Below are 26419 nucleotides of genomic sequence, written 5' to 3'. Positions count from 1 at the left end.
GAAACGCATAAGGAGAAAACAGGACATCAGTTTCTAATTGCGCAGACTATTTCCTGGAAAAATGCCGCGATTTCGATCCTGCAGCAGGAACTCATCGGTATGATCGGTTCAGTGAACTGTTATTCCGAGTGTGCATGAATTTTGTTTGATAAATTTTCACAGTATCAGCAGCATATATGGCTGATGGCTGCTCAGCACTTTGATAAAGCCCAGTGGAAAGCGAAAACCGGAAGTGGAAACGTTAATTTCTGGCTCTTCTGGGAACCCAAAAAATTCCGCTTTGATAACTAGCATGCAAGCCACATATAGCCACATTCCTCTCCCCCCTCCCCCTTACTTCCTCACTAAGGGCTGCATTGGGGTACTTATACAACCTAAAATTAATAAGAAAATATGACAGAAAGGAAAAACAAATAAATAAAAATAAAAAAGCAGCGTTTTCAGTAAAAGCCAGTATTAACTACGGATGTTTCCTCAACAACATCTCTTCAGTCACCGGAGAAGGGCCCCCAGGCGCAATATCACGTGACAACAGGCCAAACATTGGCGACCCAAGAGGATCGAGGCGTTTAGAACTTGACGTTGTTCAGGTACAGACAAGCTGCAGCACAGACGTCCTTTTGGCTTTAGGAAGTTCTGACACAAATAAGGAAGGGCATTTTTACCATGGGGAATATTGTAGATACTGCATATTTTAAGCAACAATCGCGTTAGAAGTCATTTGTTGGGGTTGCTACTAGCGGACATTCAGCGAAATATGGAAACAGCGCTTTTGACGACGAAAGTGAAGGTCAAGACCTGTTTCTTTATTCTCTATCTTTGCTGCCAACATTATTTCCTCGAAACCAACGCCAGCATCAAGAAGTCAGATGTCGCCAAATACTTAATTCGCAGGAAAGCTGGTCGTGATGTAGGCGATGTATTTAGTGTTACGTTTAAACAAGGATGCCTTCAGGATCGCTGCAATCCGACGGACAAGAACAAGTTTTGTGCCAACCTTTCAGCGGATTCAACGTCTTCTCCCTACAGTTGCTCGTGCAAATCGCCAACTCCGACGTTTCTCCCAGAAGGAGGAAAATGTGTTACCAATGAAGAAGCCAGCAAAAGTTTGAATGGTGAGTTTGGTGTAGTGTAAGTAAACTATTGTCAGTAGTGCATTACATAATAATTTTTATTTTTATTTTAGTTTAGTTTGATTTGCCACACTTAAAAAAAAAACAGAATTACAGTACAATGATTAATAAATTACAAAAATTAATAGTATTCTCACATTTTGATTGTTTCTTGCTAATGATCTGTCAACCTCGTTCCCAGGGTCTCTCATCTTACCACCCCCTGGAGAGAGCGAAGAGAGACCCTGGTTGGGTCTGGTCACGTGTCTCCCAGAATCTGGGAGATGACAATTAAATTATTGAAAGGATGGGCAGCCTAGTAGGAATTTTGTCTATACTTAGCCCACGGGAGTGCGGGATGTGTTGTCACCAAAGTAAACCAAGGGCGATATGATGTTCTGCGGCAATGTCCGGCGGTAATATTCTGCGAATGCCAAGTAAAACTTATCCATCATCTGATAGCGGAAATTCAAGTCGCTGAAGGTTGGTACGGTGAAGGACGTTACATATTGTAAAAATCTCCTCAAGAATGCGAATGGATAATTGCACACTGCGGCCGAGGCTGTGTATGGAAGATCTTTGACTCAGAATGAAGTGTAGGTCTTGTGAATGGCAATTAAATAATTTTAGAGAATTCAGGGCCTTTTAATTGATCACTGAAAGCCAAAGTCACTTCGAAAGGAGCGAAAGGATGAAAAGATTTGTTCCATAATGTGTTTGTCGATTGATCGCATCTTTTGTTCGGGTTCTAGCGTTAAATTTATGTTTGCCACAAATTTTAGGGTGGTCCATTTAGGGTAGTCCATGGGTAGTCCATTCAAGTAGTCAAGTAGTCCATTGGGGTAGTCCATGGACAAGGGGTCAGCGAAATGTACCGACCCAAAAGATTTATTGAAGTGTCACTGCGCCGTCGGCATCCCGAACTTTGCAGAGGCGTGTAGGATAATACAATGAACTCGTGGCGGTATGCATTTCACTGTCGTTGCCAATAAACTAGATTTTTCTTCGACCGAAAGGAGGCTAGAAAAAGAAAAATGTTATTTTCATTGTGTTGTTAATAAAGAAGTGTACGTGACTCCAACGGTTCGTGACAGTTGTGCACATTTTCATTTAATTTTCGATCTCTCGACCTTTCTTTGTTTCACGCGTGTTTCTGAGGGGCACTTTTTATGTCCTGTTATTGGAAGAAATGGAAATTATAAGTAGAGCGGAGTCGTTTGATTGTGTCACAGCATATTTTTAGAGGTTGTAGGTCTGCATGGTTTCCGGTGTTAACTGCACGTCGCTTCTCAGAGTTTGACACCTCTGTAATTTGCCATGCTGTGCATATACTTTGTTTAGGTTCCTTTCTATTTCAAGTTATGTTTTAAGGCTCTAAGTATTGGCCTTCCAGGGACAAAGATTAAAATATTCCATGAACATATTTGCTTACTTGCACTCTATATTGTGACGCCGCAGGTGACACCGGGCCCGGCTATTTGATTAGAACTGTTTTCAAGCACAGTGCGTTGCATGAATATCATGTTTATCTTTGTCCAGCTTTTCTTCAGAGACTGCCATAGTTTACTTTGAGAAAGCTATATGTTTTCCTAGAGACATTCTTATGATTTTTTTTTTCTTTTGCATCAATTTGATCTATTGCATTCAAAGAAGAAACGACAATTACTACAGGATGAAATTGCGCTGCTCGACATTTCCAGTTGAAATATAACTGACTTTCCATAAATCCAGTAGGTAAGACGGCAACACTGAAAATTGCAACCACTAAATTGCCACTAAACGTTGGAATAGATATTATTCGAAATTTCAGCCTGAAAGCTAAGTATTGATAAACGCCGCGGGTAATGGCAGTCGTAGCATGATACTTTGAATTTGACAAAAGATCAACGTGACAAATTGCTGATTACAGAGGACCCCTCCCTGATGTTCTCAATTTTCAAAGTGGCACGTGACCAGACCCAACCAGGGTCTCTCCTCGCTCGCTCCAGGGGGCGGTAAGATGAGAGATCCTGGGAACGAGGTTGATGATCTGTTAGAGGACAGATGTATAGATGACGTCTTAAACATTTTTTTCTTTAACCGCGCAGCCATGGGCTGAGCGCGGTTCATGGTTTACCCGTGGTTTATTTATTTATTTATTTCAACTGCGCGGCCATGGGCCGAGCGCGGTTCATGGTTTACCCATGGTTTATGTTCTTTTATTTTTTGTTTTTTAGTTTTGTCGGAGACCAGACCCAAACTTCCACTCAGCCAAATTTTGAGTCACACAACCTGTGATGTTTACTCGCCAAAAGCTCAATTAATTATATATATTTAACTCATCTCCGATACTGACTTTCGTGGGAAAAAATTAAAAACCCAGCACCCGTCAAAATTATATTTTTTCACCAGAAATTTACCTCGGAACATATACATTTTAATATTCGTTTGAATTGTCGGTGAAATGGCCTTTTCTGGATATTTTTTCCGTTGGGGTCAACAAAAACCTCTGATTACAAAATCATGCCGAACCCACATGTTGCAAAAAAATCTCTTCAAAACCCTGACTTCAAAGCGATATATCACTTTAGCGTTAATAGCTACCACACATTGGCAGAAGGTAAGTCTATTCCTTAACAATCCAGCTTTATCGTGTTAAAATTTCAGCAAAATCGAACAAAACCAGAATTAATTAGAATTTTTTTGTGACCTCACTCCCCAGACTTGACCTAACAAAGGAAGCCACGGTCGCCCATAGCAACCGAAAAACACAAACATAACAAAGCCAACGTTTCGGCCAAAATACTCCAGAATTATTGCCTGAGAGCTTAAACTTGAATGGGAACATCTTTTTCGAATGTTTTTCAACTGATTTAGACAAAAGAATGGCCTCGGCAGGCTTCAAAAAAGACCAAGAGAAAAAACAGAACAGGACAGCATAAACAAGCCGATAATATTTCACCGCGTAGCTTTTGGCACGAAAACGAAAATACAGCTTACTTCTGGATAAATTCAGCCTTAGAAGCCAGCAACTGGTCCCAAATTACTTTCTGTATGCTTACAAATGTCCTGACTTCCATCTCCGAAAGATTTTGCCCCAATTTTGAGCAAATAAACATTTCGCTGATGGCGACCGCCATTATGGTGGCCTGCATACTAAATTAGCTAACTTGACAAAACTCTCCCGAGGGGGGGATATGACGAAAAGAGCTGAAAAATGGTCTGTAATTGGCTAATGATGAGATCATCCCACTGTCCAAATTTGGTGAGAATCGAAAGTAATGCCAATTTTCTGTCACTTTTTCAATTTGTGGCCACTGGAGTGACCAAAATCGATATATCAGTCGCGATAGAGTTTTATTATTAAATTATATGACTTGTGTGACTGCTTTGCTTGCCCTTTACTCATGGAAAACACCAATTAAATTGAATCATGACTTTTATGAAAGAAAGCTGCTGTTAATAGTGTTATTATCGTGTCGTTCATATCATTCATGCCCCTACATATCCTGAAGAAAGTTCTAGATTAAAACCACTACGTCATCGGAGATATGTCAACGGCTACTATCCTACTACTGATGGTGCAATAATACAGTTTGTGTTGATCAAGTGATGTGATGTCTACAGTAAGAAAAGAATCATCTAGGACTGCTTTGGAATGTGCACTGCGTTCTGACTGCAGTGTTAAGCAAACAGTAAAGTTTTAAAAGCGCGGGTATAAGATCTAACAGATCTTCTTGTTTTTTATTAAACAGATAGATTCAGTGTTTCTGGCATCTGTTCAGTTTTAGTATAAATCTACTAGCGTTCTATCACAAATGCTGTTCTGTGATTGGCTACGCTATGTACTATCTATTTAACAAATAGATTCCTTGTTGTTGTGCGTCTGTTCAGTAATAGACCACAGATGATTTCAAAATGTGGTAAGAACAAACAAGTGGCACACGAGGCGATAGCCAAGTGTGTCACTGATGTTCTTGCCACATTTTGACGTCTTCTGTGATCTATTACTGAACAGACGCACCGCAACATGGAATCTATTTGTTTTATTTAATAACGAAACAAACTACTACAGATAAAGCTTTTTTTTGTTTCAAAATCTTTCGACATAACTCGAAAGCTGGCCTTTGCCCACTTCGGCGAACACGAAAAAAGCCATTTGATGTAATCTATTGTCTATACAAAATGAAGCAATCTCATTGGTTGCTATGCATAGCAAAGAATTGTGATTGGTCCAGGAAAATCACGCCACTGTCGAACTTGACTCGAGCGTCGCTTGTCGTGGAATGAAAACTTACAGCGAAAGCAGAATTTTACTGCGAAATCTACAAATCTTAAAGAAAATGCTGAAAGTCGAGTCGGTTTTTGTCATCAGAGCAGCCCTGTGAGCTGAAAATCTTGGAGGTTGCCTTGAATATTGCAGCAGTTGAAAAATTACGCTCTGAAAACTTGTGGTTGTGGTCAACCCGAGCGCCACTTGATTCAAGTTTTGAATGAAAACAACAGCTACTCTGGTCCTGTTTTGCTGTTATCAGGAGAAATATGGGCCAAAACATGGCAACAAAACAGCCAAAAACAGCCATATTTGAAAATCGCCCTATAATGCGTTGCAAGCTTAGTGTTGAATAAATCTACATCATGTTTGCCAATAGATTGTGTCTCTATTGATACCTTACGGATTCCAGTTGCAAAATAACTACTTTGATGACAAATAGTTTTGGAATTGGAGTGATGATGCTGCTGACATTAGAGGAAAACATCATTACAATTCTTTTTGCATAGTAGGGTTTTATATTTTAAATTATCAAGCAAACTGTGGTGACTCCGCCCAATATACGAGAATATAATTTCTCCAAAGAAGCAGCCAATATAAAGCGGTTATGCTGCGTCAAAATCACCTTTACTTTATTCTAATGTCTCAAGCCCGGAGAAGGAAAGCACATTTCAGTTATGCCAAATTCAAAACCCCCAAATGCCTCTTTCATTCTTATTTGTTTTCATTTGCAGCTTGCATTTCATGATTTGTATGATGTATTTTGCTTTGCCAAAATAGAATTGCAAAATTCAAAAACAAAAGCAGCAATATCAATTTTTGTAAGCAAAAGCTGCAGCACTTGCATAGATACACCAATTATTGACCATAAATTAAAATAGTATTCTTCCTCAGTCGTGACCTGATCACTTTGCTGAACGCTTTGTTGCTGAACGCTTTATTTCAAAAATTTGATTGATATTGGACCATGTTAGTGTCTCATGGAAAATCTCTGCCCCCAGACCCCTCCCCTAAATTTCCACAAGTCACTCCACCCCCCCTCCCCCCACTGTCTTCCCAATGTTCCCCTGGATTGACCACAGCAAATTTTATCCTGGGCTCCTAAAAAAGTGTGCTAAAAAGGTGGAAGGGCTTGTTAAGAATTTCCCTAGGCAACAGCCTTGACACCTACCAGTCTCAGAACTTTCTCAAGTTAACTATGTAATACAGCATTCAATTGCAACTAACAAAATGAAAAATTAGCCCCTGACATTGGCTTTCTCTAAAATATGCAGAACTTAGTCATATTTGCATATTGCTGTTTTGTAGAGGACAGCTAAGAAATGTGCAAAGATTTATAATGCACGTACACAGCCATTGCTTACATATTAAACCTTTAGTTTGGTGTTGTTTTCGACGCCACTGCCGTTGTGGTGTGCTTAAAGACTCACTGTCGAATGGCATGCATTGCGAGTGTTTGTTTTCATGTTGATTCTGTCGCTGAAGAAAGCGCTAGAAAAATTGAAAGGGTCTGGGGCATTTGCGGACTCAAATATAATTTACTGGTAAAAACAGGTATAATGTGATTGCTTTTGATGCCATTTTACTTAGAACTGCTTTATTTTGGAAGTCTGACCTCGCGTCGCAAGGTGACAATTGTCAGCTCCAAAGTTCCTGCCCTTTGTAGGTGGCAAGTGTCCGTATGTCAGAATCGAAACAACTCCATAAAATAAATTTACTCTTTTATTTTCTTTCACAAGCATATGTATAAACAGAATTTACAGCACTTACTGTGCTTAGAATACTGTCTTAGTTATGATGTAGAATGAGAGTAATGAATAGTACTTAATTTTTTTTCATTGGCAATTTCATACTGCGCTTGAGAATCCCTACAGAGTTCTCATCGATAACTGGTCACATACAGATACTAAAATGTCTTCAGTTTGCTTTTTTTGCAAGAAGGGTTTTCATCTCCAGGAATGAAACGCAGCACAGAAAGTACTTTTCATCGATAGAAAAAATTCAAGAATTCTCACCAATGCTAGCGTTAATTTGGATGAATCTACAAGCAATGTGGTAGCCTTTTCTGAAGGCTATAGCAATGACACCGAGCAATGACACCAATATGATGGAAAATACATTAAATTAATTCTCTGTCACATACTGCAGCAGACAAGTATTGTTTCCTGTATACGAGTACATCTTCCCTACTGTTTCTCCACTGATACCGCACAGATTCTATCAGATACTTAAGAGCTTCTATGGTCTAAACCTTCCACCCGGGTTCTTCCCAAATCACATTGTACCAGCCATTGTTTGGCTTCTTAAATATGTAACAGATAATTTACCACCAACTGTTTTCCTAAAATAATCACTCCATCTAAAAGAGCGATATTGACAGACTGTGTCAATCTTCAATCTTTGCAGTGTTTTGCTTGATTTTCAATTGTTTACTGAAAAACCTGTTTTTCAGTGTGTTTTTTGTTCATCGTATGATATTATTTTGTCATGTTTGGTTAAAAACTACATATGGATCGCTTCTCTGTGACATGTTAATTAGCTTGTAAATGGTATCTAATGTGTATGTGCGCCAGCTGACTGTGCCCCTTTAAGGTTCCTAATAATTGATAACAGACGATAGTAAACTGACTGAAAAAGTGTAAGAACGGAAACTGATTTGAGTTTGAGATAGCATAGTCTTCTTTTGAGTGAATTAACAATGTATTTATGTCACACTAATCAGATTGGAGCCACTATGAACAGTCAGTCAAATAGATGAATTGTGAGTGTTTGAACTGCCATCTTGTATGTTGGCTTTGCTCACCCTGTCAGTTTGTTTCTTGACTACATGTAAATGGTTGCACATTGAAAATGCAAACATGAAATTTGCAGAACTTCGGGTTAATATTAGGCCTTTGATAATAACAGTCCATTGTCTTGTAATAAAATTGATTTTAAAACAAAGTTTCTTTCTCAAGTTATGCACTACAGTAAGTCAGTGTTTTAAAACCATAAACAATTAAATATACTGTTTGGAGGTAGTCACTGAATACTATTTATTATACCGTGTGGTACTAAATTTTTGCGGGTTCTAATTTTTGTGATTTTTGCGTGGTTTTTTATGATCTGCTAATAACGTTCCCACAGGAAATAATTCCTGCAAAAGTATTCTTTGCAAAACTTTACTCCACTGGTGAAATTATACATACAACTGTCACAAGTAGGTTCTTGTTGCTGCCCTTTATTTAAAACACCTCTTTTGTTCAGAAACAAAGCCAAGAAATGAGAAACAAAATGTTCAGAAATGAAACAAAAGGTTTACAGGAAAGGATCATCTGAAGCTACAGTGTATTCCACTAAGAAGAGCATTCTACAATTCTGCACTATAGAGAACGACTTAACTGTGGTAGAGTGACACTGATTACTGGATTACTGTGTTTAATTTACATCTCTTCATGTTTTATCACTTGTCAATAATTGACAAGTTTTTGCATTTTTGCATTTTTTAATTAAACTGCGTACAATATCATTATTGTAGGCAGTTTAATTAAAAAATGCAAAAATGTTGTAAACTCAGTTAAACATGACTTCCCGAGAATCACAGAAATTAGTACCCAGCAAGAAAAACCAGTCTTTTATGAGTATGTATGTATGTATGTATGTATGTATGTATGTATGTATGTATCTCAAAACTTAGTTCCTGCAAAATACAAAACATCGTTGATTGACAAAAATAAACTCCCGCAAAAATTTAGTGCCTTGTGGTAAGTGATAATCAACAATGCTAATAAAATTGTGAATAGAGCTTTACATGTATTTATTATTTATACATGTTACAGATACACAAACTCTGCCTCGAGACATGCAGTCATGGGATGATTTGTTTTTAATTGGATTTGACCTGAGCAACAATGGCAGTGCCAAAAATTATGTTGGAGATTCTTTCCAGAGCTGTAAAGTAATTCCCGGAAGCCCTATGTACTATGATAGCTTAGAAAGTGGGTGGAAGAGGATTTCTTCAGAAATATTCACAGTCAGATTTAAGCAATACAAGGGGATTTGGCTAGAGGTAAGCTTCCTTTATCCAAGTTACAGTCTTGCTAGAATGAGAGGGACCAGGACCAAATTAAGTGGCCCTCAGGGGTTTTCTGTGGTCATATTTAATATACATAATCTACAATCTTAGTGTCAATCTTTAAACAGCGCATTTCCAAGGTAACTCCATAGATTTTAATAGCATTTTATTATTAGTTGCCAAGCACTTTTAACATGAGCCTCTGGCTTGGAAGATTGCTTATTAGCACTCCCTGTGCTATTGACATTAAATATTAAAAGAATTACTCAATACAATAATACTATATTAACTAAAGAGAAAAAACTCCAAAAGTTGTATTATGCCTGTCTCCTAGAAATTGATTGGTCATTAAAAAAAAGTAATGGTATGATTGCTGCAGAACGAGCATGGCAAACAAGCAGCAACATAATCAGGATTTAAGAAGGACATAGAAGGGGGTACAAATTCTGGGATTTATCACTTTTTAGCAAAATACATTACATTTACTGATTCAATTTAGCGCCCGTGGCACTTATTTACTTTTAGTATCTCAAGGGAGGGCACTTATTTAAGACAAGGTGCTTATTCAGGACAGGGCGCTTACATGCATTTCTTTTTTGAGAAACAACCAAATGTTCAAAACAAAACTTGAAGAACTTATTAATTGAGATCACTCGTTTGAAGGAACTATGCACTCACATGGACATGATAGTGGCGGGAAACTCAGACGAAGACCACTGTTTCTGTAATGCGAGGCATTACATATGTGAGCAGTTAAGGAAGTGAACCTGCATTGATACGTACTCTGACGGCACTGTAATATTTCAATATTACAATAGGGGCGCTTATTAGAATTGGGGTGCGTAGTGGAGTAGGGGCGCTCATTACAGTGCAACTACTCAAACTGGGCCACTTTGAAAAGACTTAACCAACCAGAACGTTACTTGAGAACAAAAGATAGTGATCGTTTTCTCAAATAAACCAAGAACATTGAAGAATACGTACAATTTATATATCTCGATAAAATTGAATACCCAACAAAGTGCGAAGTGTTGCCAACCTCTCAGGAAACTTTGCTATTTGTTGATTGGTTAGTTTTGATCCTAATTTTATACGCTTTTCAATGGTTTTGGTTTAGCTGTCACAAAATTAGTTTTCAAGCTAAATGTTTTGAGTGAGATTTGAAATTGCAATGATTTCCCCTTCAAGGAATGAATCCCTAAGAGTGTATGTAACGCTAAGGAGTTGATAGAGTTTATGTTTTCATGTCAAACAGACTGTTACTTGCTGTCACAAGAAGCTACCAGTCCATTGTTCTCAGTTTATATTCTGATCGGTTAGATTTCTTTAAGGTGGCCCAGTTCGAGTAGTTGCGCTGTAATAAAAACACATTTGAAGGGGGCCACTTATTCGAAAGGGGGTACTTATTGGAAGGAGGGCGCTAAATCGAATTATTACCATAACCAGAGTGGACTGCGCCACTTTTTACCAGAGTGCATTGCGCCATGAACAACACAAGGATGTCACACCATCTTTTTGGGTGGAATCCAGTGAGAAAGGTTTAATAGTGGTTATGTTATGCTCTGATTTACCCATAAAAGGATGTGAAGGAGATTATGCTTGACTTTCACAACTCTTGGTTTTGTTCTTAATGCAGTATGTGAAAGTTTGTAAATCTGGATGATTAATTGTGACATCTTAATTTTAAACTTATGTATGTCACTTCTTAGCAGTCTTGCCTCCTTGGTTGAATTCTTAAATGAAGAGAAACCATCGTTACTAAAGCTTGTAGAATAATTAAAACAACAAAAACCGTAGAACACGCTAATTTCATATATGCTGCGGTCTATTCCTTTTCATCCAAACTTGAATTTCAGTTAAAGCTTTAGCATTTTCACACATCATGGTGGACGCATCCTCGACACAATCTGTCAACATTCAGATAGAGACATTTAATGCGTACCAGTACAGCATTTACAAGTTAGATTTCTGCTTCTACAATTTCCACATCTTTTGATTTTTGCAATCTGGTAAAGGGGAGGTTGAAGTGTATCGTTTTATGTCCAAACATAGTTCAGATCACCACATGTTTTTTGTCAATCCCTTGTCACGTCAACTTGCCGTCAATGCATCATCATTGATGTTCAGTTGATGCATACGAGGACAGATTCCCCATGATTTGACACTACTTTAAGAAATAAAGGTTAATGTAAGTCTCGGAACGCACAGGTAGATGAATCACTGTGTAAAATATGTCACTATCAACAGAATGTGCCGTAGCATTAACATCTTTTAGATACCCCAGTATAAATATAGATGTGGCCTGCCTAGATTAGCCCAGACCACACTGTACCCACAGGTTCTTGCTGTTATTGTATTTGAATTTCTAACTTAATTATTTTTAATAATTAAGTGTAGATGTAAGACAACTCATTAACCTAAAATTCATGGCTGTAAATTAATGAAAAAGGAATAAAGTTTTGTTGTTTTGCTGTTTTGTTGTTGTCAGCAAATGGGACAAAACATGGCATCTTCTTAGAACACCATCCATGGCCTTCCTCTCATCCACCTGGTTTGAAATGTTTGAGATCTTTTGTTATTATCGTAACTTTTGTTGGCTTCCTGAAAATTTTCCTTAATATTCCTTTGTTTTTTGGTTGGTGGTAGCTCACAACCAGAGAGAACTCTCCACATATTGTTGTTGATAAGTGTTCCAAAACCGTAGGGTGAGTCTGGAGTCCTGTGGCAACAGAAAAATGAAAATGACATCTCACTATGGACACAAAGACTTGGAATTTTTTATGAAATTGTTTTAATAGTCTTTTAGTAGATATTAACTAGATTAACATGACTGTGCCATTTTTAGCATTTGCACTTACATACAGCATACCATGGTTTTTAGGTTTTCTTTTTCTTTTTTTCAGTGGAAGGCAGACATGGATAATACACTTTCAGGCAGGATCCTTCGCCTTATTGTCACTTGCAATTATACAAGTGGTGATCCACCCGCAGTTAATGGTTGCTTACTTTTTAAGGCTGTGGGAGCTGTTACCTGTGAGTGTGTTGTGATTCAGACATGGCATGTAGTACAAATTCATTACAATTATCAGTTGAGTAAGGCACAAAGGAAGTTTGATTAGGAAGTTTTGGCCTTAAAATTATGGTGTTGTCACAGGCAACTTACCTCGTTTCCATTGGTAACAATATCAACAACAGCCGTGCATCGCCTGTCGCGTCGCCTACAATTTCGCATGCTTTGCTGCCAATGACGTCAAAGGCCGACAAGTTGCCAATGGATGCGGAGCCAGTTGTTCGTGACAACAACAGGATTTTTACGTTAAAACTTGGTGACCAAACTTTCATCCCGCCTTACTCAGCTGATAAGCGTAGTAATTATTAAGGCTAGCAGAGTCTGAAAAATTCTACATTATGGATCTGTAACATTATTTCCTTTGAAAGCAGTCTTAATATATAGATTTAGGCCAGCCTAAAAGTATAGCTCCTGGGCCAGGTTGTTCAGATCCCGATTAAGCTAACCCAGGAAAAGGAAGAATTTTGATTTGAGTTTTGAAACTTTGCAGTGAGGTTTTCTGTATATTGTTTGGCCTTCTGTTTTGAGTTTTAGTAATCACTATATACACAAAACAAAGCAGCAAAAAACATTTGTATAGAAGAAAAAGTTATAATTCAGTTACATGTAACTTTTAATCCTGGGTTAGCGTTAACCGGCTTCAGAACAATCCTGCCGCTTTCAACAAGTTAACCTGACATGAGCCCGTGATCTAATCAAAAACCAGCACTTGGTCAGCAGTCAACTTCAAAAAGACACATGACATCGATGAGTTGTAAACTTGAGCCCACAATATGGTCACGTGATACTGGTCAGCAGATACCTTGTTTTGACAGGTACGTGTCAATTGATCATAACGTGGATGTCCAATATCAAAGAAGTACATGGTAAACCAAGGCTGCATGTCTCTGTATTTGGAGTATGGCCGCCATGTTGTGCGACTCCGCCATTGCCGTCGCTGTCGTGCGTACACGCCCACGAGCAATACCGCTAGCCATGATAACCGTGAGAAAATCCACTCATGGGTTTCCTTTTCTTTCCTATATGAGTATGGGGCTCTGCTAATAATTGTTTTCTTTTGCCGCTCCCCCCCACTTATTGTTTCATTCAATCAGATGAATACTTAAAAATGTTCGGTGTGTAGCCAGGCATGTTAAAAATTGGTAAAAAAGGAAAGGAATTAAATGGTTGTCACTGGCTAAAAATATGGTTATCGGACGTTTTGGCTACTACTGTTGCCTTCTTCAGCAAAAGATGGAAAATGCAAATGTTAAACGGCGTCCTGCTAGAATATATAATAGATGTGTGATAAAACTAAATGAGCAATAGTCTCTAGAGTATTCTTGATGAGTGTAAAAATTCTTAATGCCATTGTACACGTTCAGTAGCGCTATGTGTTCATTTATAGCGTTCCTGTCTCGCACGGAATGCCAAGCTTCAAGAATTAGTCTTTGTTTCCATACTGATGATCTGTCAACAATTTCAACGTTCTCTAAATCTATTTGGTGACCGTTGAGCATATGGTGTTTGGCCAATAAAGAGTTTTTGTCCAATGTTGCTATAGCCTTTGCGTGTTCTTTCATACGTGTTTTTAACGCATGTGATGACTGACCAACATAAAGACAGTCACAATCTTTACATTTGATCTTGTAAACAATGCCTCTGTAAGCCTCTTTCTCGATCTTGTCTTTAGGTTTTTTGAGTATGTTCGAGATGGTACGAATAGGTTTATGGGCGACCTTGATATTGAAACCTCGAAGAACGTTTGCGACTCTTTCGGAAAAACCTTTGGCGTAGGGGAGGATGACAAACCACGATGGTCGGTATCATTCGTTTCTTGTTGTCTACTCAGTTGGCGGCCATTGTGAATGAAATTTGCAGGGTAGTTATTAGTAGCAAGGGCTTTCGTTACTCGTTTAGTTTCCCGTGAAACTTCCTCCTCCGTGGAAGGAATGTTCCTTGCGCGATCCATGAGAGTGCGCACAACTGAGTGTTTATGCTGAGGATGGTGGTGTGATTTGAAATTTTGACACAAAAACAACCAGACAAGAAGATGGCTCGATCGCTGTGTCTGTTTACAGGAAAGCTACTAACACCGACCATTACCTTGATTTCAAATCACACCACCATCCTCAGCATAAACACTCGGTCGTGTGCACTCTCATGGATCGCGCAAGGAACATTCCTTCCACGGAGGAGGAAGTTTCACGTGAAACTAAACAAGTAACGAAAGCCCTTGCTACTAATAACTACCCTGCAAATTTCATTCACAATGGCCGCCAACCGAGTAGACAACAAGAAACGAATGATACCGACCATCGTGGTTTTGTCATCCTCCCCTATGTCAAAGGTTTTCCCGAAAGAGTCGCAAACGTTCTTCGAGGTTTCAATATCAAGGTCGCCCATAAACCTATTTGTACCATCTCGAACATACTCAAAAAACCTAAAGACAAGATCAAGAAAGAGGCTTACAGAGGCATTGTTTACAAGATCAAATGTAAAGATTGTGACTGTGTTTATGTTGGTCAGTCATCACGCGCGTTAAAAACACGTATGAAAGAACACACAAAGGCTATAGCAACATTGGACAAAAACTCTTTATTGGCCAAACACCATATGCTCAACGGTCACCAAATAGATTTAGAGAACGTTGAAATTGCCGACAGATCATCAGTATGGAAACAAAGACTAATTCTTGAAGCTTGGCATTCCGTGCGAGACAGGAACGCTATAAAGGAACACATAGCGCTACCGAACGTGTACAATGGCATTAGGAATTTTTACACTCATCAAGAATACTCTAGAGACTATTGCTCATTTAGTTTTATCACACATCTATTATATATTCTGGCAGGACGCCGTTTAACATTTGCATTTTCCATCTTTTGCTGAAGAAGGCAACAGTAGTGGCCGAAACGTCCGATAACCATATTTTTAGCCAGTGACAACCATTTAATTCCTTTCCTTTTTTACCAATTTTTAGATGAATACTTCTTATTTGACTGCAGTAGATTTTATTGATGTTTTCATGTTACTTCTTGTTTAAAACAATAATTACCATGCATGATTGAGGACACTGTGGTGCTACACCTCTCACTGAGAGTATGCCATCTCATTTATTTTTTAGCACTTAAAGACCTCCTTGCCATTTTTTCTAATACTTTTTCATTGTAATCTTAGAAGGTGTGGCAAAAAAGGTAATAAAAACGTAAAAATTGCAATGGATAAAACATGTATAATTATATATATGACTGTGATATTAGATTTCAGTTCAATCTGTGTTCTCCCTTCCAGTTGTTTGCTCTGAACTCCCTAGCCTCAAAATACATTTCTATAAATATATATGTTGTAGGTCTACATGAAATTCAGGTTAAAATGAAATTCCTTTGTCTCTTTAGCCTAATTATTCATGGATCATGAATAATTAGGGTTAGAAGACAAAGGAAATTGAGAATCAAACTGGGTTAAAATCATTTTAACCTGAATTTTATTTTGACCTACAACATATACATTGTACCTGCAATGCTGCAGGCTTTCTTATTTCTTCTTCAACTGTATATTTTTTAAACTGAGATTGCCTGTCAGTGATTAGGTCTTGAACTTCATCTTTTTTTTTCTGTCATTAATAACTTCAGATAACTACGTAAACCAAAGTGTTGCGCAGGAATCTGCCTACCCATCTAGTACAATTTCATCACTGGTGCCAACAGTATCAACACTGCATGTATTAACATCAGTGGCATTATTCTTGCCATCTTCACGATCTTCAATATTGCCATCGCCATCACCATCGTTATCATTGTCATCATTGAAAACACCAACAGCAAGTTTGGCTTCAGTCAAAATTCAAAACAGTCAGATGTCAGTCCAATCTAAAATAGCAGACAGCAGCTTTGTCTCACCTTCAACTCTAGAAACAAGTAACACAGTGTCTCTCAGTTCCTCTGAAGGCTTACAAAACACTGTTGTGAGCACAACCATTCTCAAGCCTGCTATCAAGACCAATGTATTTTCTGTAAATCCATCAAAGGTAGGTACTAGCATTTAGTAATTTACGGTATTGAATGTGATTAGTAAATAAATATTATATATCCAGAAAATGCCCATACTCCCCCAACAGAAGGGATTGGAATTTCCTGGGGGCAGGGGGGGGGGGGAGGGGGGGGGTCTGTAAGACCAAAACATTTAAAGAACTGTATGAAGCTTAATAATTAGTTAATCATTAATTTTTATTTTAATTTCAGCCATCCTTATCCACTAAAGCAGCCTCTAGTTCTGTTGTCATTAACCGTCCAGGGAACAAAAAAGCAAGAGTAAATGGCAATGATAATGGAGTTGCAATTGGTGCTGCAGTGGGTGGTGCTGCTGTGTGTGGAATTTTTATCACCATTATCATTGTATTTTGCAAGAGGAGAAAGCCATGGTAACAAAAATTTGTTTTTACAAAATCAAGTTGTCATAGAGCATCTATAATTCTTTAGTTATGTATAACTTTTAGGTTTATTTAGTCACTTTTGGAAGTTATAATTATTATCATTTTGCAGTATTGGACTGATAAGGCTAATTTAAGCAAAGGGGTGACAAATTTGTAATTAATAAAGTTTGATTAATTTTGTACAGTGTCATTAATGAGGAACAGCCATTGAACTTTATAATTCATGCAGGAAAGCTCTTGTTCGGTAATTATATTCATTACCAATGTTGTTGGCATAAACAGCTGATTACTCTCTGGCAGACTCCCATATGAAAAGGTCTGGGATGGTCATTATCTCACTTACTTTTTTTCTTTTTTTTTTTTTTCATTGCAATATCTTACATTACATTACATACAAAAATTACCTACTACTTGCAATGTCAACGTAACTTACAATTTAACGATAATAACAAAACTTACAATACTAACATTATTTACGATTTTAATAACTTACATTACAATAATCTCTTACATTACAATTTGTTAATATCTTTCATGTAACTGAGGGGTTAGCTACAATAGGAGGCTTTCTCACATATTAATTTGTGACTTAGATTTATGTTTCTCAATTTTAATTTTGTTTGTCAACATCGCCAAGAAAGCATTGAAATAAAACTCTTCTTCTTTTCTTGAGGCAGTATATAAATAATATTTGGCTATAATAATGCAGAGGTTTAAACCAAGACGACGAGCGAAGTTATCTGTCACGCCATATATTATTTCATTTTTATCGAGAGTGATCCTATCCCCATTTTTGGAGCTCCACCAATTAGTAAAGAGAGACCAAAAATGCTGAGCTTCAGAACAGGTAACAAAAAGGTGGGTTAACGTTTGTCTTTCTCCACAGAGGTGACATTTATCGTGTTCCTTTAATGAATCTCTAAAAAGTGTCGAGTTTGTGGGTAGAATGTGATGAATTATTTTGTATTGGAAAATGGCGAGTCTAGTGTCTTTTGTAACATTAAAGGGAAGGCTATAAATGAGTTGTATTGTATGTTCTTTTAGACTGGCTTCTTTCATCCTTCGTTCAGCTGTAGGCGTAACGAATTTACTCTTAACAAAGAATTTAGTTGCTGATCTGCAAGAGAGTTTACTAAAGATATCTTATCCTTCTCAGAACGTTTTTCCAAGGGTTCAGTAACATTTCCTTTGAGAATATTGATCCATTTTTGAGGGACTGTGTGGCATACATGTAGACCGAAATAGTTTAAGAAGTTTGTGTTAATTTTGAACTTGCTACGGAATTCCTCAAAAGTTAGGAATCTGTTACCCTGAAAAAAGTCTTCAATTTTAGTTAATCCAGCATCATGCCATTTTTTGTAATAAATGGAATATCCTTCTATCTTTATGTGATGATTGTTCCAAACTATTTCATTCAGTACCTGCTTTTTGGTATTAGGAGTACTGCAGTTAATTTTTTCCCAGGCGCACAGAGCTTCTTTGTAGAAATCAATAGGTATATCAACTTTAAGTAGCTTTAAGTCAAAATTATTCTGCAGAAGAAACAGACCAACTGGTTGTAGATAGGAAAGAGGGATATGACTCCAACTTGTGGTTCCATTGCTGTCACTTAATCTTCTTACCCAAATGACTTTAATGGCTTCATTGATTATTTGAAAATCCGGCATGTCTAGCCCTCCCTGCTCTTTCGGCCCTATCATTGTTCTGTATTTAATTTTAGCTTTCTCGTTCCATACAAATTGCATAATTGCTTGATTTACCATGGCGATGAATTTTGTTGGAAAAGTGAGGACAGATGTATTATAAACGAGTTTGGAAATCGCTAAGGATTTTAGAATCGTTATGCGACCATAAAGTGTAAGGTTTCTAGGATACCACAAGTTAAGCAGGCTTTTCATTTTGATTAGTTTCTGTTCAAAATTCTTATTGTGAACAATTTCATCATTATACGAGAAATTAATTCCCAGTGTGAATATAGAGTTAGCTGGCCAAGCAATTCCCAGGGGTTTTGCTGTGTTTTTACGGCTTGCGCCTAACCATATTCCTTCAGTTTTACTTTTATTTATTTCTAGGCCAGAACATTCTTGAAAGTTTGACAAAAGTTTGAACAAATTTGTTGCAGATTTCGTGTCAGAAACAAAGGCAGTTGTATCATCAGTGTACTGGGACAATTTAAATTCTTTGTCATGAATTTTTATTGCTTTGATGGTGTTGTCATTTCTAATGGCGTTAGCTAAAATTTCTGCGCATAGAACAAAGAGAGAGCCTGAGAGCAGACAACCTTGACAAACACCCCTTTCGAGTTTGAAAAACTCAGATGCGAATCCATTGTTAATAAAACAGCTGGAGCAATCGGTGTAAAAAGTTCTAATCCACTTTTGAATGCATGGGCCAAAGTTAAAAACTTGCAGCGCCCTGAAGAGGAAGTTCCAATCCACCGTATCGAATACTTTTTTAAAATCAATAAAAATGGCCAAACCAGGTATACTTTCTAGTTCTGTTACCTTCATGATGTCTGTGATTAGCCTTATATTTTGACCGAGGTACCGGCCTTTGACATATCCGGTTTGGTCTTCATTGACAATGATTGGAAGAACACTTGAAATCCTGTGTGCTATAACTTTGGTAGCGATTTTGTAATCAACATTGAGTAAGCTTAAGGGTCTCCAGTTTTCAAGGAATGACTTGTCTTTCCTTTTTTTTGGTATCACCTTGATAATGCCCTGTTTTTGCGTTATGTTCAATTGTCCATGTTCATATGCGTAGTTGAGACTTTGTACCATTTCTTCTCCTAGCAAAGACCAGAACTGCAAATAAAATTCTACAGAAAGGCCATCTGTTCCTGGGGTTTTATTTTTGGAACACTGTTTTAATATGAGAAAGCACTCCTCGTTGAGAAGCGGTCACAAATAAATGAAAAGGTGCCAGCATAAATTTATCAAATTTGTACAGTTAAAGCCGCGAAAAATTAGGAAGTTCTAGGGCAAAGCAATCAATGACGGCAAAGTTAGAATCTGGCACTTTTGACTACTTTACTAACAATTAGCAAAGGAGGCAAGGGAGTCTCAAGTATGCATATGACCTAAATGTAAACAACTCCCTTGAAAATGTGACAGCTTACCGTGCAAGATGGATTCCCGAAGCTGTCTTGTGATTTAAATAAGATCAGATAGCGATTTTACGAAGACAAAACTTTTGCATAGAAAGGAAACTTCTCAGTTTCAGGTCCACGGTAAATTTGACCATTAATTACAAGTCTGTCCACGTTGAACGAGGCTGAAGCCTTTTCCCTCTTGGCCTTTCTTAGCACTGGTAGTAGCGCCTTCCTCATTTCATCTATTTCCTTGGGATAGTCATCTGCGACGCCGATCTTTAACTCAGGGTCGATGTTCTTCACGTGCTTAAATATACGGCCCTTATCTTTGTAAAAACTCAGCTTGGCTATAATAGGTCTTGGTCTATTCGTTGGTGTCCTTGCTGAACGTTTAGTTGGCATGCGGTGTACTCTTTCGAATTTTAAATTCGCCACGTCTTCCTTCGGCATTTTGAGCTCGTTGACAAGAAGAAGTTTTACGATCCTCTCTGTTTCGTATGGGTTACTTTCAGCTTCTGCTTCTCGCACTCCAAAGAATTTAATGTTACTTCGCCTTGACTGAGCTTCAGTTTTAATGTTGCGTATGGTCTGCATCTGGAGATCTTGCTGGACATATTGCAACTTGTCTCTGGAGTTGTTTAGTTCGGCTCTCATTTCATTCTGGTTGTTTCGCAAATCGTGTACTTCGTCTGTCGCCCATTGTAATGTTTTCTTTTGCTCTGTATTTTCTTCCTTTAGCTTCGCTAACTGGGTCTTAAGGTCTTCAATTAGAGGACAAAGAGTTAAGAGCTTGTCAAGCTTCTGATTAATTTCTTCAAAGTGAACAGCGCTTGTCTGGTCGTCGTCTTGGTCAACTTGGTCGCCATGTTGACCGCAAATCATGTCAGAATCGTTAGTTGCTTCGTCCGTTTTGGAGCTGCTTCCTCTTTGACGTTTCCTACTTCTTCCTCTTTTGGGCTCATTAGGTTTTCCACTATCTTCAGGCATTTCAATGATTAGCTTCGGGAACGTGGTCACTTGTTACTCTGCCATTTCGAGGAGCAACGAAAAACATGTCCGACCACTAGCATGTTTGAGGTAGAAGAACATTATCTCACTTACTGTAAATCCTCGAATTAGCGCCCCCCTTGAATAAGCGCCCCTCCTATCAGCTGAAATTTAAAATGAGCGCCCCCCTCGAATAAGCACCCGTCTTCCCTTCCCATTTTGTGGACAAGTAATAAGACCACAAAGGATGTATAGTTTTCGTCATGTAGTCTTAGATTTGTACATTGTTTCAGTTTGTGAACACGTTTAGTGAACACGTTGAATAAGTTAAGTACTAACGGTGCCGCGATTTGGGAAAAATTAAATGAGCGCCCCTCCTCGAATAAGCGCCCCCCTCAAATAAACGCCCCCCCATCTTCTCCTAAATTTGAAATAAGCACCCCGGTCGCTTATTCGAAGATTTACGGTAGGTGTATAAATAAAGGATTCTGGTCTCACTTAGGGTGTTGATGACAAAATGCCACAGTTTTTAGCTGTCAAAGTATCCTTTAGGGTGAACTTGAAAAACAAATGTGAAAAACGCCCTTTTTTTGTCTTTAGGCTTGATTTCTGCCGGTCCCTAGAGTCTAGACCAATAGAGCAGGCTCCTTTCTTGAACAGCGACTTTCAATAGAGCCTAGTGCATTTTAAGTAGTATCTTGTAGGGATTAAACAAAGCTAGAGCCAGGCCCACATTGGTCTCCTTTGGGGGTTAATTCACATTTTTCAACCACCATCCCTAACCTTTTCATATGTCAAAAAAATATTATTGGGTTATTTTACATGGAGAAAACGAAAAACTCTAACTTTTTTGTTTTAAATCTGACATGTATTCACTTCCTAGGAGAAACGAGGAAAAGACAACCAAACTACAAGGTATCATGCAATGAAAGACTATTGGTGTTATTTTGTTTGCTTTCATGTGGTTGTGAATTAGTCTTGCCTTGAAAGAAACTTATTCTAATAATTATTATAAGTTTTAAAGTTAATCAAAGTAATTATATTATTTTATTTCAATAATTTGATTAAATTTTAATTCAGGTATTAAAATGCCCTTAACCATGGTTTTCTTATCTTCTTGAGTTTTCTCATCACTTTCTGAGTGTCAAAAAAGTATGTCATTAATATTAATAATGTTTATCATTTATTATGAAGTCATACTTTGCTAATGATTTAGTTAAGAATCCTGTGTATGGAAGCTCTGACATTCCACTGAGTTCAGCAACAGAAAGCCATGTCAGAACTTTGATGGATCAAGATAGTCAACCAACATACCAGGACCTTATAACTGACAATGGTAAGATATAATGACTTGTGACTGACTTTTAATTAGTTATTTCTCAGTAACAGCTAGAAATGGAACCCCATGATTTGGGCTGAGTTGATCACAATAAAAAATTGATACTCTGCATACCAGAAAAGAGGCTTAAAAAAATTACCATTCATTTACAATAAACAGTTGCAAGAAAAAAAAATTTAAGAGCTTAAAAAGGTTCCTTCCAGTCTTCCAGGACAAGTAGATGAATTCTCCTTCTGGGCGAGAAACTTTCCATTTTTACTTGCCTGATGGGCAAGGATCAGTCGTCACCCTCAACTAAATCATTAAAAGAGCAACCTACAGTAAGACTTGCCCAGGGCAAGCAAAATGCGAGAGCTACTTGTCCCAAGGGCAAGGCTCAGGAAATTATTATTATTTTTTTTTTTTTGCAAGACTTGTTTAACATATAATTATGTGACTTAACTACCAGTAGCCTCACATACACATGCATGGACTATTTTCACAACAAGCTGTCTTCACATTTTAAAACACATGGTACTGATCAGTTTTGGTTGTTTTTCTTGTTTTCCCACTAGGAAAAATGAGTGGGGCAGCAATATACAGCAATCCTGATGATGATGATTATGATAACTACAATGCTTACCAAAGTCTGGACAAAAAAGTACCAGGGAGTCCTGTTTACCAGAGTTTGACAAAAGAACAGCTTGACAAAGGAAAACCAACTCCAAAATCAAAGCCTAGTGTAACAGTACCACCAAGAGAAAGACCTAAAGTCACAGCAGAACCAGTGTATAATGTTACTGAACAACCTGACACAGAGCAAGGTACCATGCCAGAGAAAGTGAATGGAGGTCTAGAACAAGATGGTGATGAACACACACAAGAGCCAGTTTATAATGTGCTTGATGAGTCTGATACAGAAGAAGATTATGAAGCTCCAAATGTTGGTGATTCTCTGTACAATGTGCTTGAAGAGCCTGAATCCATGCAGGATCAACAGCAACCTCTGTATAATGTGCTAGAGAGCTCTGATGCTGAAAAAAGCAGTCACCAAGGAGCACAGGGTTCATGTGGTTTAAGTGATGAGCCTGTGTATAATGTTGTTGAGGGGCCAGATTCAGATGGACCAAATAAGAATGGTGGTGGCTACGATGCTCCAATTGGGTCCTCCTCTCCAGGTGGCCATGGTAACCCAGCCTATGAACAAAGCCTTGATTTTGGACCAAATAAGAATGGTGTTAGATGCGGTGCTCCAAATGGGTCCTCCCCCCCAGATGCCCATGACAATCCAGCCTATGAACAGAGCCTTGATTTTGATGTACCATATGCCTCGGTACAAAGGCCTGGGCCACAAAGAGAGTCTGTCTATGAACCCCTGAGGGGACCTAATGATCAGGATCTTTATGAGCCCCTAAAGTAAAGGAGAAGGTAAAATGCCAAGAAGCTGTAACGAACTGCATTATTTTGTTGTAGTTCTCAAACTGCTGTAAAGGTAATAATTTCAATATGGTACTACATTAATTGACAAGGCAAATAATTGTTAAATTGGTTGCAACAATCTGCACAGTGGCACCACAGTTTTTTTAATACTGCTGCAACAAACAAATTTGTGACAGTTTTTTTTTTTTAAAAAAAACTTAACATTGGCCAATTTATATCAAGCATTTCTTTTGGCTGGTGACAAGTACACATAATCTGGTATAATACTGATTTAGATGAATGGCAGGTCTTTATACATGCCTTATTCCTTTTGAAAAAAATAACTCTTATCTCACAAATTGAAAGTTTGCAATACTTGTGTATGCAGTCAGTGATATTATTGATAGCCGGAACAGGAAGTCTGTTTTCTGACACAGGAGGAAATTTTATGATGTCTACATGTAGGCTTTTGTACATTATGCTTATATTTCCCCACTAAAATGCTCTACCTTAATGCTCCATTTTTCCCACTGAAATGCTGGGTCTCCCCCACAAAAAGTCACTAAAATGCTCGGTTAATGCTCGTACATAGGGTTTTTTTTTTGGTTCAAAAAATTTAATGTGTTAACACAATTAGCAGCTCAGGGAGCTTAAAAATACATATACTTAGCATAACTCAACATATGTAATAGTTTTAATAATGATCTTTAAATGTGATTTGACTACTGCTGACCTCTCCTCAGTCTTTACTCGGCTGTATTAGGGTGGCATTTGCAATTTTTCAATTTCAACTTTAGTCTTCATTTTCTCATGAAAAATAATTTTTAATTCTATTTTCTGTACGTGGAAAAAAAATAAATTTTCAGTGAAATGCCCCTTAAATGCTTGAATAATGCTTAATGCTTAATGCTTAATGCTTTTGCTTCACTAAAATGCTTGAAAAAATGCTAGCATAATGTACAAAAAAAGCCTATTTACATGCTGGTTTTAATTCCAAACAATATATTTTGGTACAGATAATAGAGCAAAATATTATATAATAAAGTAAAATAGAAACAAACTGTAATGTTATTGGAAGTTCTAGTTATTAGTCATAAAATGACTGTATTTTATTTTGGGCTCATTCATACAGCCTTTTGCATGTGAATTTAAAGATAGAAATTTGACTACTTCCAAATTTTTTTTTAGACATTATTTTCAGTTAATTTTGTCATTAGTTACCAAGAGAGAAAGAAAAAATCAAAAGCTGGCATGTAGGATTTTGTCAACATGTGTACAATTCTTCCCAGATATCCGTACATTTCTTCTAGTGCTAGGGAGAATTTGATGATTAATTAACAAATTCTCATAACTTGTCCCCGTTCATTTCCTGTAGTATCATTTGGGAGAATTTGATGATGCAAAAGACCTAATGTCAACATACAAGTTGTCCAACTTTTTGCCATTAATCTCTTATGGTGCTAGTTTGGAAGATTTGGTTGTGCATAAAGACAGTTTCTCTGTGTTTTTTTGTGTCATAGAGAGAACCAAGAAAAAGAAGAGGCATGTGATTTTAAAGGCAATATTTTATGTTGTATTGCTCAGATCACTTTGTTGGTTTATAATCTGCGGTAACCATGCAAGTCCTTATTTTATAAGCAGCTGCCCGAAAGATATCAAAAGTCTAGCTTTGCCAATATGTGGCAAGGTCAAGTGTTCTCTGTTAAAACATTTCTTTACACTGTTTGAACACTAGATACATGTAAGTTGTTAAAAAAGTATTTTAAAAATAGCTATATTTTTTGTCGTTTTTTTTAATTCTATGAACGTTTCAATGAAACTTGAAACCACCCAGGTCATGAAATGGTCTTCTTTAAGTAAATATTTTTTTTAATGATAAAGGTAACTCTGCATGACTTGTAAGTCTATATGGCGTGAGGTGTGCTTAGTGATAAATAGTGTTAATTTTGAAAGACATTTAATATAGACTTGTAATGACAATTTATATTTTTAACCGAATTGTGTATAAAATGGTAGAAGGAGATGACATTGCTATAATTGATATTTTAACGATTAAAATAAAAAAAGTACCTTAGTTAACTACGCTCTGTGCTCCGATTTATAGAGTGTTTGGGGGTGACTACAATGCTTTGTAACGAGAAACTGAGAAATGCAGAATGCAGAAAATTGTAGACCCTTCGCCCTCAAGGACCACGGGTCAATAGCCCATTCGGCTTCGCCTCATGGGCTATTGACCCGTAGCCCGCAAGGGCTACGGGTCTAATTGTTAAATAGAACTTAGTCTCACGGGCGAATCCAGAATTTTTCTTAGGAGGGGGTGCACCACTAAGAAGGAAGGGCACCACTAAGGAATGGCGCAACTGACTGGTGAGGTAAACAAAATTTAGAAAGCCGCAAGTCATCTCAGAGGGGGGAGGGGGGGTGCGCGTAGTCCCTGCACCCTCCCACTAGATCCTCCCCTGAGTCTCCCCATCGAGCGTGACTCGGAAGAATGCGCGACGAAAAAATGGCCGCGCGAAATGCGATTTCTTTCTCGCTCGACGTTCTGTGATAGGGGGGGCTGTTCTTGTAGCCTAACGAGAAGGAACAGTTAAAAAGAACTTTCTAAAATTTTGATAAAATGTACTCTGCCGCTTTGTGTTTTAAATGGGATCACGCACATGTAGACAATTTTGTAGAGGCACGTCACGCTCTGGCTG

The 26419-nt window shown here is 37.8% G+C and overlaps 1 protein-coding gene across 1 annotated transcript; it reads left to right on the top strand.

Moving 5' to 3' along the window:
* Window positions 1–525: 525 nt before the first annotated feature.
* On the top strand, window positions 526–25799 carry LOC110068578 (uncharacterized). Its single transcript, XM_089275880.1, has 8 exons — window positions 526–1115; window positions 9183–9412; window positions 12322–12451; window positions 16103–16497; window positions 16712–16890; window positions 21867–21898; window positions 22200–22319; window positions 22877–25799. The coding sequence occupies exons 1-8, from the start codon at window positions 758–760 to the stop codon at window positions 23719–23721; spliced, it is 2289 nt and encodes a 762-aa protein (XP_089132006.1). The 5' UTR covers window positions 526–757; the 3' UTR covers window positions 23722–25799.
* The last annotated feature ends 620 nt before the right edge of the window (window positions 25800–26419 follow it).

Source organism: Orbicella faveolata, unplaced genomic scaffold (genome assembly GCF_042242905.1).
Source record: "Orbicella faveolata isolate gen_17 unplaced genomic scaffold, um_ofav_v1 contig_4, whole genome shotgun sequence".
NCBI lineage: Eukaryota > Metazoa > Cnidaria > Anthozoa > Scleractinia > Merulinidae > Orbicella > Orbicella faveolata.
This window is presented reverse-complemented; position numbering and strand designations above follow the sequence as displayed.